The sequence below is a fragment of the Condylura cristata genome, unplaced genomic scaffold, assembly GCF_000260355.1.
Source record: "Condylura cristata isolate star-nosed mole 26May11 unplaced genomic scaffold, ConCri1.0 scaffold00011, whole genome shotgun sequence".
NCBI classification, from domain to species: Eukaryota; Metazoa; Chordata; class Mammalia; order Eulipotyphla; family Talpidae; genus Condylura; species Condylura cristata.
Genome location: NW_004567112.1, coordinates 29578025 through 29597761, shown reverse-complemented (window position 1 = coordinate 29597761; position 19737 = coordinate 29578025). Strand labels below are relative to the sequence as shown.

Genomic DNA, 19737 nt, shown 5'->3' with positions numbered 1-19737 from the left:
GTGAAAAATGGATGAGGGCTTGGGGGTGCCATGCCCTCGGGGACACAGGAGAGGAGGCAAGATAAGCAGAAGAGCAGTTTGAATTGGGAAACTTTGGGAACATTCAAGTCGACACTTGGGTGCTCAGGTTTGGAATTTAGGGAAGGGCATAGCAACACAGAGGAAGCTGGGAAAGGTTGGATTGGGATGAGCTCCTCCAGAGGGTGGCCATGAGGGAGGGGAGCCTTTGGCCAAACACACAGCTGTGGGAGCACCTGCAGCTGAGAGGGAAGAGGAGGGAGGAACCCAGGAGAGATCATAACAGGAACCTGCAGAGTTCCTATTAGCCAAGGAGACATGGTGCTCAGGAGATGAAGGAGCAACAGAAGGGATATACAATGAAGTCAGTGGCTAGAAATTAGAAGGAAAATGACAAATGTCAGATGGTGTCACTTATAAGTGGACTATAGGAAAAGCAAACAAAGAAAAAGTCAATACTAGCAAGCAGACCATAGAACTGAAGCATACAACAAAGAAGGCAGAGTGAAGAGGGTCAAAACAATGGAGGGATGAACACAGGGAATATGGTGAGGGTTCATGGGTGATATAGAGCACTATGGTGACTACTACAATGTCAGAAAAAATTGAATTAAAAAACAAAAGAAGTTAGTGGTTAGTATTTGAGTAGAGTGGGAAGTAGAAGGGGTACACCTGGTATCTGCATCAGGGAAGATAGTCAGGACGGCAGCAAGAGTGTGACAGTGAGGTCCAGGGAGGGTCATGTTAGGTAAGTGGAGGCATACTTCTGAAGGAGAAGGAGTCCCTTCAGGAGCCTCATGCATTTACCACCTGGCTCATGAAGCACCTGAGGATGCAGCCCTGACTTTGGAATGTATATTAGTTTTTTCTGTTGCCTGTCCACATCTCCCCTCCCTGCAGCCTTTGCCTGGCTAAAGGGCAAAATGTTGCTGAGCTGGGCTATGAACTCATGTCTGACTGCAAAGGGGCAGATTAACAACCCAGATATACCTGAGGCCTTCCTGTTCTCCCTCTGTCCCTCCAGGTGTGTGACCCTAGGTGGCTGCTTCTCACTTGTGTGTAAAATAGGGTCAATAATAGCACTGTCTCCTTTCTTGTGACTATTGGGACATGTTGTCCCAAACATAGTGGCTTAGAACCACATACATGTTTGTCTTTCAGTGTTTATGGGTCAGGAGTCCAGACTCAGCTTAGCTGGGTCTTCAGTTTCAAGGGGTGTTACACCCCCACCATCACCTTGCTAGTCAGTTCTCTCTGAAGATTAACTCGGGAGGGATTAGCTTCCAAACACATGTGATTGGCAGAATTGAGATCTTGTGACCCGTTGGCAAGAGTCCATTATAACACAGGCCCCTCTGGCATAACTGCTGGCTTCATCGAAGTCAGCAAGAAAGAGTCTGCTAGAATATAGCAATCACATTCTCCTAAAGTTTAATCACAAAGTAGTTAACTTTGGTCATAGTCCATCAGTTAGAAGCATGCTGCTAGGTCAGACCATACTGAGGACAAGGATTATACAGGAGGTGACACTGGGAAGGTGGGTATCGCAGGACCTGTCTCGGAGCTCAACTGCCACACTGTCCTAGCCACCTGTCCCCACCCCAGGTGACAGAGGTCAGCTCTGCGGGGAGTCCAGCTGCCCAGGCCACAGTCCCCGTCACCATCAGGATCGTGGACCTCAATAACCATCCACCTACATTTTATGGAGAAAGTGGACCCCAGAACCGATTTGAGTTGTCCATGTATGAGCACCCACCCCAGGGGGAGATCCTGCGGGGCCTCAAGATCACAGTCAATGACTCAGACCAGGTATGTGAGCCCGCTCCCATCTTTCACTGCATATGTGACAGGGTCCTCACAGGTCACAAAATTAATGAAACAAGGGTGTAGCCAAGAGGGAGAGCTGAGAGAGCAGCTAACAGAAGACTGTCTGCTTGTCACGGTCAATGGCAAGTTGAAAAAGGCAGTCCCAGGAAGACACGTCTATATCCTGCCCCTGCCTGTCACTCTCCGTGCCCAGCACAGGATGAGGCCTCATGTGCTGGTTACCTTGCTTAGCCCTCACAGCCCGCTAAGTCTTTCTGACTCGTGATTACTTCATTTTCAGGAAAAGTAATCTCACCTCCCAGGGTTAAGGAGATGTGAAGGGCTCCTCACTGGCATGAACATGAAATGAGTTTCTATTTTCATTTCTCATCCCTGTTTCCTCCCTCCAAACTCTAATGCCCAGGGAGCCAATGCCAAATTCAACTTACGGCTGGTGGGACCTGGAGGCATCTTCCGAGTGGTGCCACAGACAGTCCTGAATGAAGCCCAGGTGACCATTATTGTGGAGAACTCAGCTGCCATTGACTTTGAAAAGTTCAAAGTGTTCACCTTCAAGGTAGGGAATACTGTGTATTGCTCTGAATAGGAGTGCCACTCACAGGAAATCACAGCAGCCCCTGGGTTCATGCTGAGGAGTCTCTTGTCACCTTTGTCCTATTGACCCTACTTTTCCCCTCTGATTTCTCCTGCCTTCCTGCTGAGCTGGAGAGCAAGAGGGAGAAGAAAAGTGAGAGAACAAGATCCTTTCCTATTTGTTACACATGTGGGAAACACCCCCCATTTCTATACCTATAACTTAGGTTGTAAAGGGGTCCAAAGGGAAACTACCAAATATAACAAGGTATGGTAATACTGATAGATTGAAGGAAAAAATTTCATCATCAAGCAAGATGTTTGTTCATATGCATTTGGCATTTGTAATCTGTTCTGATATGACTAGCAGAAGATAAAAAAATACTTCCTTTGTAACTGAGATTATAAACATACATAAATACTATATATTAGACATAGTACTGATTTATCAATTAAAAGGAAAAAATACTGATTTTTTAAATTGTTTTAATTATTTATAATTAAACACATATAAATCTCTTAGCCAGCCTCCCACTTAAAAGTGAAATTCCAGAAGCAGGGGCCTCCCTGGTGGTGAAGCAATTAAATGCTATCAAGCCATTGCCAGCCACTGTGGCATGAGCTCCCTCCCCTAGCCCCCAGCTAAGGAGCTGACCCACATGGCACAGCAGACCTCTCCTGTCTTGTCTTTTGCTCCCCTCAGCAGTGTATCTCAGTAGATCTGCCTGTTCCGCTCCCCACTCTGTCTCTGGTGAGTAAATCTTCTCACCCCTCCCACAAACCTCTGGCCTACACCCAAATATGCATAAATACATAAAAATAATTTAAAAAAAGAAAAGCAAGAAATTCCAGGAGCATTCTGTGAAATCAGAACAGAGCCTGGGTGCCTTCTCTATCACCAGCATTATTTAAACTTTTCCTGGGATGACAAGATTCCTCAAGAAAGAGAAGCCACAAGAGGTGCAGACATTAGAAAAGAATTAGAAAAGAATATTTGTCATTGTGATTATTTGCTTATAAAATCAAAGAGAAATGATTGAAAAGCTATTAGAAACTTAACAGCATTGCTTGTACCATGAATGACAAAGTTAATACCTAAAATCCAGTCATGTTCCTATATAGGAAAAACAGCAATGAGAAAACATAATGGACTAAAAGATTTTCTTTTACAACAACTAATGACTGCAATTCCCAGGAATTACATAACAAGGAATATGACATGTAAAAATGAAGCATACTTTTAAAAAAAAAAAGCCAATTCTCATTAAGTTATGAAAACTGCAGGGCCACCTCAGCTAAGTCTTACCTAGAACTTCCTTTGGGGAGGTGGTAAGGAATATGGCACAATTCATTCTTATATGGAAAAATGGGGAAGTTCAAAAAAAAAAAACACTATGAGATAGCAACCTGCCCTAACAAATATTAAATTAAAATTAAATATTATTCAAAAACTGGAACTAAAAAGGAATATGACAATTAGTAGAACCGAGGAAGCTGGCCCCCATATAAATGAGATCTGTAAGAAAGCAGACATGTCCACTGGTGAGTGGGGTGATGACGTATGCTTTAGTTTCTCCTCACTGGGGACGGCAGGCAAGGCTCCTTGGCAGCTGAGACCTGGAGGTAAGGCAGGAGGGCGCTGGACCGATCGGTCTGTGGGATGACTCTCAGCAGGAAGACTCACCCGGATAAGTCTCATTTTCTTTCCTCTCCCAGCTCCTGGCCATTGAAGTGAGCACCCCGGAGAAGTTCAGCTCCACCGCGGATGTTGTGATCCAGCTCCTGGACACCAATGACAATGTGCCCAAGTTCACCTCTCACTACTACATAGCCAGGATCCCTGAGAATGCCCCAGGGGGCTCCAATGTGGTGTCTGTCACAGTGGGTTGTGGACTAGCCCTGGGGCTGGGATGGGACGGGGACCTCCACTGAACGAGGCCTGATAAGTCAGACCAACCAACGGGCAGTTTGAATAGCAAAGCCCACGCTCTAGTTAGTGTGTCCTTGGACAAGTGACCCGCCCTCTCTTACCTCAGCTTCTTGTTCTACTTGGTAGGGAAAGCATACCTCACAGAAGTATAGCTGTGTGGCAGCTGTGGCGTGGGACTCATCTCTTTTCTTTCCTCTATTGCTCTTTTGCTTCCTTCTGTAGTTGAGAACTCCTGGGTGGAAGACTAGAATTTTGGAGCAGGTCCCCTAGTTTCTTCCTAGCCTTAAATCCCTTCTTTCTGCTGCAGAAGGCAGTCATCAGACACATGAGCTGCCAAATCTGTTCTGCCAAAGAAGCAGGTGCCACTGTGTGCTTTCTCTCTTCCAGGCTGTGGATCCAGACACAGGTCCCTGGGGCGAAGTCAGATACTCCATCTATGGGTCAGGGGCAGACCTGTGAGTAGAACAGAATCCTGAATAGGGCCTTGGGCAAGGGATTTGGAGGACAAGGATGGAGAAGGTCTGTGTTAGGCCTGGAAAGGAGAAGAACTGAGTCAGAGAAGCAAGCACTGGGCAAGAGTAGAGGGAAGCGGAAGAGAGCTTGCAGTATGGGTGTGGGGACACATGTCTAGGTACTGGGAGCCTGAAAGCAGAAGGGCCAATGTCATTGCTGGAAGTCAAGGCCCATTATGGCCCCAGGAAGCAGGTAAGCAGTGCTGGGCTAGGAACAGGACAAGACTATGGTAGGGAGAGGGCAAGGCTGGACTCGGGATACATGCGGTATTGTTAGATGCGTGAGGAGGTGGGTGGACCTGGCTCCCTCAGTCAGACTGCAAGGCTGGGGAGAAGAGCTCATGGAGCCTGCCACATAATGCATTACTGCCACTTTCCAGAGTCAGCTCATGACCACAGGCATGTGTGTCTGTGTGTCTGTGTCTGTATGCCTGTGTATACACCCCTGTAATCTTTGTGCCCACAGCTTCCTAATTCAGCCGTCCACTGGGATCATCTCCACTCAGCCCTGGGCCAGCCTGGATGCTGAAGACACAGCCAGGTACAACTTCTACGTGAAGGCAGAGGACATGGACGGCAGGTACAGCCTGGCCGAGGTGTATGTCACTCTGTTGGATGTCAATGACCACTACCCCCAGTTTGGCCAGAGCATCCAGGAGAAGACAATGGTGCTGGGGACCCCAGTAAAAATTGAGGTAGGCTTCAAAAGCACTGCAGCATAAGAATTTATTTAAAAATAAGATTTATTAGATTTCCATTATAGGCAAGAGACTTTAAGATCTGTAATGTCCCCCTCTCCACTCCAACCAAGAAATAACTTCTGAGAAAGAAAATAATGTTGCCACTTTGCAAAACAAAACAAAAAAAAAATTGAAATCTGGACAGATTGAGTGTTTGGCTTACATTCATTCAAATAGTTCATATGCCTGTTTTCAAAGCAATGCTTTCCCACTGTACTGTCTAGCCTTCTGAAGGTAGAAAGCATGAACTCTAAAGCCCAACACACTTGACTTTGAATCCCAGCTCCTCTTATCTATCCATAGCCAAATCACTTAGTTTCCAAGCTGTGTGTGTGTGTGTGTGTGTGTGTTTTTATTAATATCTACTTCTGAGGCTTGTCTTAGACTAGAATATTGTAACACAATATAGGATCTGGCATAGGCCCGAGCCACAGAGTGGTGCATATCTCAATTCCTTTCCCAATTCCAGTTCACTCAAAATGGAATTAGGACCATTTCATCAACCCAGCCAGTCCCGTATGACATACTGCTTAACCAGAGTCCACATCATGCTGCAAACCCCACTGTCTGCCCCGCCCTGTGCACAGGCCACTGACCAGGATGCAGAGGAGCCCAACAACTTAGTGGACTATTCCATCACCCATGCGGAGCCAGCCAATGTATTTGACATCGATGCACACACAGGGGAGATCCGGCTCAAGAACTTCATCCGCTCCCTGGACGCCCTGCACAACATCACGCCCAGTGGGAACCACATGTGGTCCCTGGAGGTGCAGGCCAAGGACCGCGGCTCTCCATCCTTCAGCACCACAGCCTTACTCAAGATTGACATCATAGACACAGAGGTGGGTATGAAGCCTGGGTCAGGAAGAGGCCCAAAGGGTCAATGTAGCACAAGCAAAGGGAGAAAGACCGGCTCCAGCCTTCCTCCAAAGGGCACCCAAGCTGGCAAAGCCTGCCAGTGCTGTCCAACATACACGCTTTGCAATCAGGTCAAGATCCTCGTTTCAATACCTGCTGTGTTTGTTAGTTCTCCAGTCCCTTACCTATAAAATTGAGAATATAGATAAGGAACTGAAGAACTAGCAATTGAGAATAAGGCTGCGGTGGTCTTCATATGGCTGTTGACAGGCAGAAGTAAGAGCATTATGTGTAGTTCTCAGCTCAGTTTCTGACAGAAACTCATCACTTAAGGGGTTCTCAATGCATTAGGGTAGATACCAGTCCCCCTCCCCTGATTCAAACACACGTTAATCACTAACCCTCTCAAGAGCAGAGTCCAGCAATGCAAGAGTGCAAAGAGGTTGTTTGCACCACACTCTCTCTGCATGCACTTTTCTGGAGAGCTGCAAGCATTGTATTCTCTTTAAGTATATTTGTTCAGGTATGAAGCCCAAAATCCTCATTAGATTCTCAGGGAACACCTGACACCAGAAAAATCTAAAGATGATGAGCCTTAAGAGAGCTCACACCCCCTCCTCTGTCCTGGGGGACCCAGGCAGGAGCAGCTAATTGCAGCTTTCTTCTAGATGATGTCCAGAGACCCCATGGCCGCCTTCCTGATGCAGACCAAGGACAACCCCATGAAGGCCGTAGGAGTGCTGGCTGGCATCGTGACCACCATCGTGGCCATCACTGTCCTCATCTCCACTGCCACCTTCTGGCGCAATAAGAAGTCCAACAAAGTCCTGCCCATACGGCGTGTGCTCCGCAAGCGGCCTAGCCCTGCACCTCGAGCCATCCGCATTGAGTGGCTCAAGTTCAGAAGGACCAAGGCTGCTGCCAAGTTTGTGCTCAGAGATGATCCTCCCAGTGAGAACTGTAACAACAGTGTGGGAAGCTCACCGCCCCCCACAGCCCCACCTCTCCCTCCATCACCCAAAATGGTACCCAACATAGGTGCAGCCCACTGGACTGTGCCTACAGTCTCTGGCTCACTCACCCCTCAGCATGCCCAGCCAAAACCCGAGGCCTTGGGAAGCCCTGTCCAGTCAGCACTGGTCTTTGAGCTAAGGCAAAAGTTTGAGAAGAAGAATGCAGAAAACTCAGCTTACTTCTAGAGTATACCTCATGGCCCACTCCAAAAGTATGTCTTTTCCCATCCCAATTATCTGCTCCCCCTTTGTCTGATCCTTAGGGTCACTCCTATTTTGTTTAATGGAACAATACCCATACCTAAGGCTCTGAATAGCACCTAAGCAAGGGACATTTCTGGCTATGGATGCAATTGGCAAATACTTGCCCATCACTCAGATTCTTGACCCAATTGTGATACTACTCATTCTGCAGAGACTGATAACTAAGGAGCCAAATCTATAGGTCTTCTCTCCAAATCTATAGGCCTCACAATCCCTGGGGCCTCAGCATCCTTAGTCGAAAATCAGGGCCTTAACCACAAAGCTGAGAAGAACCTAAGTCCTGAGAACAGGCAAAGAAAAGGAGATTCTGGCTAAGACTGAGGTTGGGAGTCAATGAAACTTGCAGTCCATAGGAGAACATATGCACCAGGAGAGGTCAAAGGTGCACTAAAATGTTATGCTGATGCTGGGACTGTACCCAGAAGGCACAGGGAAGCACCTCCCCTTTTGTTCTGCCCAGGATGGATCCCCCACATGGCTCTGGCCAGCCATGGCCAGAAACATCCAGAACTGGGCAGCACATTCAGCTTATCTCCATTTTGCCAAGATGATGGAAGTGAATTCCCAAGAAAGGAGTGATCACCCAAGCACATGGTGGGGTGGTAGCAAGGACATGGTCAGAGGTCCAGCTTCTCAGCATTTTCATCTTGCTGGGTGCACTCGATCAGTTTGTGACATCTCACCCAGAAGAGAAGACAAGCCAAGCTCTATCAAAGACATTCACTCTGACTTTAAAGACACTTGCTCTAAGGAAATCCAGAGGTGTACAAAGAGAACAACTTTTGCATTTTGTTCCACTAATTAATAACCCTTCTAGAGTATGTCAGGTTTTATTTAAACAGATTATAAACACAAGTGATTTCTGGGTCTGTTTTGAGCCAGGGTACAAGCTCTGATGTAGGTTTCTACAGACCCAATCCAGAGAGTATTAAGAGGCAGGTTCTAAGAAGCCAGGATCCCAGACTGAAGTACCAGGTACTCTGCAGCCCATGTCTCAGGAGCACCTGCACCAGATCTTATCTGCTCTCCACAGGGAATACAGCACCCTTAGAATTTGCATGCAATCAGCCTCTTTTGTAAATGGTAAATAAAATGTGTTCAATGAAGGCCAAGCTGAAATCCTCCTGTTCCTGCTTGTTTTAGTGTGAGCTGACTCCTTAAGACCAGCCTGATGGCCAAGTTCAGCCTGCCTCCTGGTTCCGTTAGTCAGTTCATTCCCTGCCCCAGAGCTGACTTGGTGCAAGATTGCAAAAATTTTATCTGACATTCTGTGTTTGTTTACCTGAATGTGGCCCATCATGGGCCTGGACTAAGCTCTTCCTCTGAGCAGGACCAGCCCATGCAACTCAACCCAGGAATTGGGAGGGCTGGTATAGGCATGAAAGCCTGGGATGCAGCGTTATCTCTGAGATGGGGGTCAGGAAAGCCTATCCCTGAAAACAGGCTTGCATCCCACCCCTGGTTAGAGTACCTGACAAACCCAGACATTTGAATCAAGACAGAGCTATCTTGAAAGCTTGCCTGGGAAGAATGGGAAAGTTTAGTTGCCAGCATGAACCATATTGAAAAAGAGGAGAACACTGCAAATCCACGGGCTTAGCAAATGTGGCCCCTCAGGAAAAGAACCCAACCTGTGAAGTGGGCTGAAACAAGATCCACCGCATCAGAGCACAGTGGGGCTGGGAAACTGGCTACTCAGTCACACTGGGCCCAACCTAGACTACAAGCTACTACAGTTGGTTAGTCTTCAAGGCAAAGAAGTGTGAAATGGTGACAGATTGGGCTGGTTTTCCCACTCCCAGGCCCTAAAAATGGCGCTTTCAAACCACAGGCAGTCAACAGGTGTGACTGAGGAACACTGTGTGCTTGATCCTGTGGCTCAGATTTTCCTGTTAGAGGGTATAATGTAGTCTGACAACCCTGAGTCTGAGTTCTGAGTGTTCCTTTGACCAGAGCCTTCCTGGGCTCTGATGGGCAGCTGTCTAGGCTGTCCACTAGATTTCCACTGATTCTCCTGGGAACAGTCTCATTTCCCTAATTCCTGCAGAAGTACATGCTCAAATGCTGACTGTAGATGCAATGGCGTCTGCCCCTCTCTCAGTCAGTCAGTTAATTAAATGATTAACAGGGTCATCACTGATATTAATTAGCATTGATTAATCAATAATAATACTGCTTAATTTGTTACACACCACATATAATCCAACAATGAATTGGGTAGGTCAAGCACCATTGAACATCAGTTCTGTGAAGAATCTTGTCTCCTGTTCACTATATGAAATTGGCTACCTGCAACACAATAGAAACCCAACATATATTTGTTTAAAAAATGGATCCAGGCCCTCCCTGGTGGCGCAGCAGGTTAAAGCACAGCATTAAGAATCTAAAGCCACTTCAGCATGAGTTCGATCCCCACCCCAGATGTGATCCACATAGGGTGGCAGACCTCTCCTGTCTCGCCCACTGCTCCCCGCACCAGTGTACTTCGTCGATCTGCCTGTTCTGCTCCCCACCATGCCTGGTGAATCCTCTTACCACCCCTGCACCTCTGGCCTGTACCCCAGTTCTGTATGCATAAATAAATCTTTTTTAAAAAATGGATCCAGTCATGTTAAGCTGCCACAGAAAGTTTGTTTAGGGACCAGATGCTCGCGCCACTATATACCCTGGCCTGGGATCTTCAGTCACTATCTCCTCTCTTCTCATCAGTATCTCTGTGTCTCAGGTCTTCTTTGCAGACAGCAGTGTGGTCTCTGAAGGAACTGTCCCTATTCGGAGAACAGCATGGGGACATCTGGGAATTTTTCTGCTCTGAAGACAGCAACACAAACTCCGCTTTCAGGTGCAGGCTGCCCAGGTGTGGATGGCCATTGGCACTGCGAGCAATACAGCACACAGGACCACTGTGATGTGCAGGAGGGGCAGGACCCACTGAGGTCCTGACCCATCACAGAGACCTACACCACCCCGGGTGTGGGGGCTGACTTCCCAGGCTGAGACATACCTCATTTTGTGCTCGGCAGGAGGTCATCCACAATGTATGCGTTGATTCAGGGCCGATGTGAGCTATCTCCTTCCTGAGGGCTCCATTCTAAGCAATGTAGAAGGTGAACCACTTTTCCTAGGGGTATCAATCGCTGCAAACCACTCCAGCGGGACCCTGCACCCTCTGCTTAATGACTCACAGGTCAAGGAAGGCATTCCCCTTTGAGGGAATGGGGTCCATGCTAGACATAGAGGGAGATGGCAAAGGTGCTACTGCCAATGGAGCTGGAAGCCACACAGGGGTAAGAGCCTCTGTCTACAAGGTGGGAAGCTGGTATGACCAGCCCTGACAGAGCAGCATCTTCCACAGGGGATGAGATTACCTTAGGTAGAGAGAGCAAACAACTCAAAGATAGATATTTCTCTGACAGAGAGCCGGAAGGTGTCCAGAAGTGTCCGTTCTTTATTAAAATGTGATGTGACCATTTATTAAGCAGATAGTTCCAGATCTTTGCCTCCCAGCTATCCTATAAAGTAGATACCCAATTTTAAAATTAAGATGTAGAAAACTGGGTCCCCCCTGGTGGCGCAGTGGGTTAAAGCACAGCACTAAGAAGCTAAAGCCTGCCCTGGCGGTGACCACATGGCATGGCAGACCTCTCCTGACCGGCCTGCTGCTCTCCTCAGCAGTGTACTTTGTCGATCTGCCTGTTCTGCTCCCCACTCTGTCTCTGGTGAATCCTCTCACCACCCCTGCACGTCTGGCTTGTACCCCAGTTCTGTATGCAAAAATAAATAAATCTTAAAAGAAGAAGAAGTAGTAGAAAACTGGAGCAATTAAGCAACTTTCTCATAGAGAGAGTTCTTCAGAGGCAACAATTGATCTGAAACCCTCTTCTGTCCATAAAAACCATGCTCTTTCAACTTCACCAGGAGCTCCCAGTAAACTGCCTTCACTAGTATCACTTTCCAAAGTGCTATGCTGAACCTAATGCCATGGATTTTTGAGAGAGCTATCAAAACTGTGTGATTGTGCAATATTGTGAACCTCAGAAATTGTTCTCTTACCCTCCAGAAGTGGAGAGGCTCAGAGCCTGGAGCCAAATGCCTAGATCCTATCATTTACTAGGTATATGGTTCTGGACACAATTCTTAAATTATCTTGGCTTCAACTTCCTCATCAATAAAATGTTATAACAGTGTTATTCCATAAGTAAGGGCTTATTAAGTGTTATTTTTATTATTAATGAGAGACTTAATAGGATGCCAAATACAATGATTATAGAGCAATATGGGATGCATTTCACTGTTTTCAAAGAGGCTGCAATAATTCCATATTTCTCCTTCATTGGCAATTAACCTCAAGTCAAAAAGATGTGATTAAAATTACAGGAAAATGTCAAATTTCAGTCAATAGGTTTTTTTCTTTAATCATCCAGAGGTTTGCCTTTACGGGTAACGAATAACTGGGTGACCATCTGCATTCCCCAAATTTTACTCAGATATTCCTACTTACTTACTAGACAGACCATGGGAAAAGATGCAGAAATTCAAAAAAGGCTTTTCCAGCTGCAACTCTAGGGAAATCATCCCTGGTCATGTCCCAACATACAGGGTGGCATTAAAGGTGATTCCAGCTGAGGTATAAAGTCAGAGCCCAAAGCTTCAGGAAGTGAGAGGCAGGTTTGAATACAAATTACAGGGCCCATGGAAGTCGTGTCCTTACCTTGGGCCCTTGTATTATGACTTCAAGTCAATAAGATCTGATCAGCATAGAAATGGGATGTGTAAAATTCAGTCAATAGCTGGGACTTCCTAACCTTGCCTCATCCTAGCTGAAGGGTAAGGTAGTACTTATTAAAACTGCATATAATCAGGCCCTACCCTGGGCTCACTGAATCCAAATTTCCAGGACAGGATCCTAGGATTCTTATTCCAAACAAGCACCTATGTAAGTCTGCTCAGGCAGGGTTAGAAAATAAGGCAGATAATCTCTAGTCAGAAATAAGACATAGATAATTTCTAGTCAGAAATAAGACATAGATAATTTCTAATCAGAAATCTTATGAATTTGAAATATAAAACATGTTTTTTGCATCTAAAATGGCTCTTAAAGAATATATTTGTTCAATAAAATTCTATAATACTTATATAATAACAGTCATCCTAAGATCTATATTTACCTATCCTGTAGAGATCTGTAAAGGAGCATTTAAAATATGCCTGTAGTGGAATGCAACCTTAGATTATTTTGTGTTCTGTTGAGCATAATTTAGGTCTGTTCCAATCTTCATCCCTTCATCATTAATCCAGTTTTAAAACTCTCTATTGAGGATAGGATTGTTACAAATGTGTCCATTACCCCAGATATGTTGAGAGAGTGCATGTGGCTTGACATCAAATTCCCTTTACCTACTCAAAGAATATACACATGTAATGGTTGGTGAGGGGCTGGCCTGTGCCAAGAACCACAGGGTCACATTCTGCCCCACCTGAATGGTGACACTGATTCTAGGGGTTGAGATCTCTGGCTTCACACAAACAGTGAGCTTAGTTTGATGAAAAACTGCCCTCCCTTGAAAAAGAGGGCCTCTTCACATTAGGTAGGAATTTACCAGGATGACCTGGAGACTAATGGATTTGACAGACTGCACAAGTCCCCTGAGGTGACAGTCATATTGCCAGGGATTGCCATGCAGTACTATTACCATGCTAGATTGGATGTCTCCACTTCCCTCTCCCCTCTCCTCCACACTAGGCTACTGGTGTTTCTGGTAGAGCAGTCAGTTCAAGAAGACACTCCCGGATACAACTGTAAGCCTATTGGAGGATAGGTCAAGGTAGATCAGGTTGACTGAGAACTGAAGAGCCAGCTCAGGGAGTAGTACATCAATACTGTTGTGTTTGAGAACCAAGATGCTTGGTGTGGGACGCTGTCCGCGGTACTGAATGGAGCTTGTAGCCCTCCAGTCTCTGCTCTCTCAGCTCTGACAGGTGCTTCAGGGCTCCTTGGTGGATCACAGGAACATTACTATATTTGAGCCAGAGGTATTGCAATGTGCTTGTGTTGGTGAAAGAACCTTGGGGAAGTTCAAATAGAGGTGAACTTTCAATTCTCCCTTCCCTGAACTCTTCAGGAAGTTTCCCTGTGATCCTTTCCAGACATAGACATACATTGCAGAACCCTGTACAAGAAAACAGAAGAACTTTTAGATGGACATCAGAATCATATCAATTAGGAAAATATTACTATTCATTTGATATAAAAGATCCATTTTGGTAAAAGTGCCCAGTTTACTAAAGTTCAGCACTAACTAGAATCAGTCTTAGAGAGACTTTGCTGATTATCTGCTAAATCTAGGCCTACTTCTATTCTGTATCATCCCCAAAGAAAACCCATCCTATCAACCTCTGGCATCTTGCCAGCATTGTGCACCTGCCAAAGTTCTTCTAACCAAGATCAGAAAATTCACTTTTTGTCTAGATCTTGAGTTCATAAAACAAACCTAAAGCAGATGTCCAATCAAATCTCATAGTGCTTTCCCTCAATGTCTTACAAAATGATCTGAGAAATAGACAGGTAGTGTTATTCTGATCACTGTGGTTCAGGGATTTAACCAGAATCCATCTAAAGCTATCAGTCTCAGGTGACTCTTATATCCTTGAACCACTCTCTAAAAGCAAATGTATGGTGGAAGTATGTCTGTAATGCATTAGGCTAGCTACTTCTGCCATTTGGATGACCATAATCAGAAAGCATCATGGTGTGAGGACCATATTCTTTTTTTTTTGTTTTGTTTTTGTTTTTTTATTTTTTTTTAAAGATTTATTTATTTGTGCATACAGAACTGGGGTACAGGCCAGAGGCTCAGGGGTGGCGAGAGGATTCACCAGAGACAGAGTGGGGAGCAGAACAGGCAGATCAACAAAGTACACTGCTGAGGGGAGCAGCGGGCGGGTCAGGAGAGGTCTGCCGCGCCATGTGGTCACCTCCAGGGCAGGCGCGAATCGAACTCATGTGGAAGTGGCTTTAGCTTCTCAGTGCTGTGCTTTAATCCGCTGCACCACCAGGGAGGGCCGACCATATTCTTTTTTTATTAAACCAAAGTGCTTTCCTTACTCTGAACCTCACAAATTTTTCTGACTGTTGCATATCTCATTAGCTAAAAATAAAAGTGTTATATCTTAAGTGAAACATGTGATTTTGGATATTTGGATACTTCTGCCACTCTTAAATTTTGAACAAATGTTTATTGATTATTCGCTCTAGGTCATATATTTGTTAGTTGCAAGAAATGCAACTACTCAACTAGTGTTGAGCAGTATGATAGACCCTTCCCCATGGGGGTGTTCTCTCTAGCTCATGCTTCCTAATATTGAGATCTTTGGAGTCATTTAATATCTATGAGTTTCAGTTTCTTCATTGCAAAGTGAGGAAATCAATAAATATTTCATAGTGTTTCTGGGAAATATCGAGATTACGTAAGATAAAGTTCCTTACCTTCAGTAGGTGCCCCATTAGTTTTAATTCACTTCCCATATCTGCAAACTTGTGAAGAGTAATAAAGTCTACTTCCCTATTAGTTTGGGAATGTAATTATGAACACTGCATTCCATTGGTGCTCTTAAGCCTCATAGCATACATTATATCCTACAAACTGCCTCAGCAAAGACAATCCTCTTAGTAGCTAACCAGTGAGGGGAAAATGGGTCACTAAGCTGATTACACTCCAGGCTTTCCACCCAAGTCAGATGCATGTGCTGAACTTTCCAAAAGGTCTAATTCTGTAATCTGGCTGCATTGCTGGAGCTCTCCCCAAAGAAAAAAAATCAAACCAATGAGAGTGCTATGGGCACAAAACTTATAGTAGACATGAAAGTATGCTGCCTGGATCCTCTTCAAGGAAAGAGCTGATGCCCAGGCGCAAGGAGTGCGTGCATGAGGTCATGTCCTTCCCAAAGCAGTTCAAAGGCTATGATTGAGCATGGTGAGGACACAAAGGCCCTGCCAATGTGGCCTGTTGGGACAACTCTGCTGGGTGGTTTACACTCCAGTATCCCCTGCCAGATTGGCCAAGATTTTATGTTTTTCCATTTGACTGGTGGTAAAAATGTGATTCTCTCACATCAACTCATACTAACCAGATGTCACATGCCACTAGTGAATTCCCTTTTCACCTCCAAGTATCAGGATCTACACAGAAAGCTCTCCATTCCCATTTTCCTCTCTACTCATTCCATGCCTCCTCAAATGAAATACAGTGGACCACATGAATAATAGTTGGTTAATGAAATATTAGAGAATATAAAGTTTTCAATTCCTTGGAGTGATTTCCTGCTTTCTCTTTTCTCTTATTTTGTAAGTCATTGACATGCCAGATAATGGAAACTTACCAGTCTAGTAGCTGGGCAAATAAGTAGAGCAGAGCTCTTCTCCAGCCACATTTCTCATGGACTCAAGTAGATTCTGTGGGTGCAGAAGTAGTATTTTATTAAGTCACTGAATTTTGGGGATTTAGTGTAGCATAAGACTAACTTATCTTTTCTACAATATCCTTGCAATGAAATAAAATATACTCAAGTACTTAGTTGATTTTTTTTCTCTACTGGATTATGTGATATCAATAGTTAAACCAAAAAAAACCCAGCTCTAGACCTATGAATACAATGCTCAGCGCATCCCTTGATTGATAACTTAGTTTTGATAGGCTACATTCACTTTCCAGGACTTATTTCTTTTATTTCCTTTTTTTGTGTCTCCTACAATTAAGACAAGCAACTTCAGATTAGTACCATAGGACATACTGTCTACCGAGGTGAAGAGGAATTTAACCATGTTGCAGTCCGTAAAAGACATGTTGGAGGGCCCTTCCTGGTGGCACAGCGGGTTAAAGCACTGCACTAAGAAGCTAAAGCCACTTCCGCATGAGTTCGATTCCCGCCTGCCCTGGAGGTAACCACATGGCGAGGCAGACCTCTCCTGACCCACCTGCTGCTCCCCTCAGCAGTGTACTTCGTGATCTGCCTGTTCTGCTCCCCGCTCTGTCTCTGGTGAATCCTCTCACCCTCCACATCTCTGGCCTGTACCCCAATTCTGTATGAATAAATAAACATTTTTTAAAAATTAAAAAAAAAAGACATGTTGGAGATGTCACAATTCTAACCAATCTCCAAATAAGGCTTCCAAGGGCAGCAGACAATGTGATCAGCATAATGCAAGATGCCTCAGCATTGAGAGACCAGAAATTCTTTTTCTGGGACTCTAAGGTGTTAGGTTTTCAGGGACAATTCATACTAACCAGACTCATATATCAAAAGACTAATGTATAAACTACACATCATTTTATTTTTTACAACAATAATTTGTTTTTTTCCAGTGACTTGAATATTCAGGAGTACAATCCAGGATGACTCTTCTCTGTAAGGGCAAATCAAGGAAGACAGAACACACAAAAGTTGACAGATGTGAACTGGGAGGCTGATGACATCTTGATGGCCATTCCTTTCAGGCCATCAATGTTTGTCCTAATGAATCCTTGGAAAGTTTTTTTCTCTCTCTTTCACCTTCCCCCCCCTTCCTCTCTCTCTCAATATTAAATAAATATTAACAAATTCTTGCTTTCAGGTTCCTGATTTCCTTCAAATAAGGTTTAATAAAACTACTTGGAATTTGTTGTCTTTAGACCAATGATTTCTCAATATTGATTGACTCAGCCAACCACTGAGTCAACGATCAAGCTAACATCTTGACCATCCCAACATTTGGCTGCTTTCATTTACAGTACTTTGTTCTAAATTTGGATGTACTTGTCAATATCAGGTGTGAAACAGTCAGAATTGAGTCTTGGATCTCCCAATATCCAATGATCCAAAGATCCAGCAGAAATGTCTTTATAAATCTACCCCAGGAGGTTGGCAAACTATAGCCTGAGTCATCCTACAACCTGTTCTTGTAAATAAATATTATTAGAACAAATCCACCCCATTAGCTTTTGTGTAGTTTGTGGCTGCCTTTGTACTACATCAGCAGAGTTGAGCAGTAGCACAGCAGAGGCTACATTATTTATTCTCTGGCTTCTTTAGAGAAAAAGTTCCCTGACCCATGATGTAAACAGAGGCTTTATCACCTCCCAACCAAATAATTTCTCTTACCATTAGCTGCAACCCACAAGTTATAGTCAGATGCATCCTCTGGATGATAGGCAGAATATATCCAAGCATAGAAATTCCATCTTCATGCATATTTGTGTCCTCATGATTCTGATCCTGGATGTCAGTGGCTCAAAAATACATTTCTGCAGTGAATCTCCTGTGGATTGTACTACAGACACCAGCACTGAATAAAGACTCGACTAGAAAGTTCTCAAAGAGAATTTATCACTAACATCTATAAGCTGTTCAGTTCTTTGGGCTTCAGTTTTCTTGTCTGGGAAATCAAGTAGCCCAGCCTCAGCAATGGGGTATTAGAAATATTAAGTGAGAGGAAAATGTGAAAATAGGCTATAACTATAGTCTTTGGTAAATGTGAGAGGGAGCACAGTATTATTTGAAATCACTGTGACACACTGGTTGATATCTAGTAAGTGTTCAAAACAACAGGGAGTCTTTTTAGGTGATACTGACAATGCAGTTTGCTTGGCTCACTTGCAGTCCCAAACTCTCTTTCTTAGTTACCCAGGGACCTTGGCATCATGCATCCTGGATGCCCCCCTCACTAGAGCACAGTCCTACAGAGAAGATAGCATGTTGGTTTATTTCTCTGGAAAGGATCACCTTCTCTTGGGTGCCAAGACCTCTCAGAAGCTTCCTAACTCTAAGTAAACTGAACAGGATATCTTTGAAGTGACTTATTAAGTAATCAAGAAGATTCTCAGATGGGGATGAGGTGAGTTCTGTGCCAGACGGCATTGGGTATACTGTCCCACCTTCCAGAGGTCTCTCAGGACCCTCCAACCTGGCACTTTGAAAATAAATGAGAAGTGGAACTGCATATCATTCAACCTCTGAAATTTACTGAAAATAAAAGCAATTATCTTTATGCAGAATGGCACCCAGAGAATAATGTTAGAATCTGTGAGTCTACACAGTGAGGGCAAGGTTATTGTGTGTGTGTGTGCATGTGTGTATACACAAGCATGAGAATAATGTTAGAATCTGTGAGTCTACACAGTGAGGGCAAGGTTATTGTGTGTGTGTGTGTGCGTGTGTGTATACACAAGCATGACTAATGCATAGAAAGACTGTGTAAGGGCCTACAGGTCAGTAAAAATTTAATCAGAACATAGTATGAGAGAGTAGTAAGGACTATTGGCTCAGGAGCCAATTGCCTGACTGAAATTCCAGAGATGCTGTTTCTTAGCTGGGTAACTGTGGACAATATAGACAATCAGCACACTTCTCAACAAAAACATCTCCTATTTCTATCACCTCCATAGCAGAACTGTCCTTTCACCCTGTTAAAGTTGGGTTTGGCTGTGGAGTTTGCTTTGGCAGATAGAAGATGGGTAGAAATGCCAGTGTGCCAGTTCTAAGCCAAGAGCTTAAGAAACTCCACACAGTTTTGTTTCTTCTTCTGGTATCGCCTGATTTCTCCATGAGAAAAGCCTGCTCCAGGTAGTCACTGAGCCTTCCCCAGGCCCCAAATGGGATGCAGGGAGCCAAGCCACCCCAGTCTACCACACAGCTGTAGTTTGTATGAAATCAAGTGCCTGTTTCTGCCTGTCACTGAGATTTTGCTTTTATTTCATTGTTGTCAGCAAAAACTGCTACAAGCAAGTTACTTAAAACCCTTGTTTCCTTTCCAGGAAATTAAAGAGAATATGGGTGCCTGCTGCAAAGGGATGTTATAAGAATTAAATGAGTGAATGCATACAAAGTACTTAGAATACTTCCTGTCAAACAACACGGAGCTGATAAAGTGTTAGCTGTCGTTTGTGAGTGTATGAGTAGGCAGGTACCCAAGGGACTAAGAGTAGGCGAACATGAGCTCAGGTGTCAGAGCTTATGCACCAAGT

At 44.6% G+C, this 19737-nt stretch overlaps 2 protein-coding genes across 2 annotated transcripts in view; one reads left to right on the top strand and one right to left on the bottom strand.

Annotated features, from left to right (window-relative positions):
* Window positions 1-7660, top strand: part of CDHR1 (cadherin-related family member 1) — a 19652-nt gene extending 11992 nt beyond the window's left edge. Inside the window, exons 11-17 of the mRNA XM_004680687.2 lie at window positions 1624-1827; window positions 2249-2401; window positions 4135-4299; window positions 4736-4803; window positions 5327-5555; window positions 6188-6445; window positions 7130-7660. Coding sequence (XP_004680744.1) covers window positions 1624-1827; window positions 2249-2401; window positions 4135-4299; window positions 4736-4803; window positions 5327-5555; window positions 6188-6445; window positions 7130-7660 — 1608 coding nt within the window. The remainder of the gene's footprint in view (window positions 1-1623; window positions 1828-2248; window positions 2402-4134; window positions 4300-4735; window positions 4804-5326; window positions 5556-6187; window positions 6446-7129) is intronic.
* A 3025-nt stretch (window positions 7661-10685) lies between these two features.
* Window positions 10686-16580, bottom strand: LRIT2 (leucine-rich repeat, immunoglobulin-like and transmembrane domains 2). The gene is given in 7 exon segments (XM_004696010.1): window positions 10686-10746; window positions 10748-10790; window positions 10793-10956; window positions 10958-11106; window positions 13120-13654; window positions 13656-13908; window positions 16517-16580. Coding segments are annotated over 7 exon segments (1269 nt in total).
* Between the last annotated feature and the right edge of the window lie 3157 nt (window positions 16581-19737).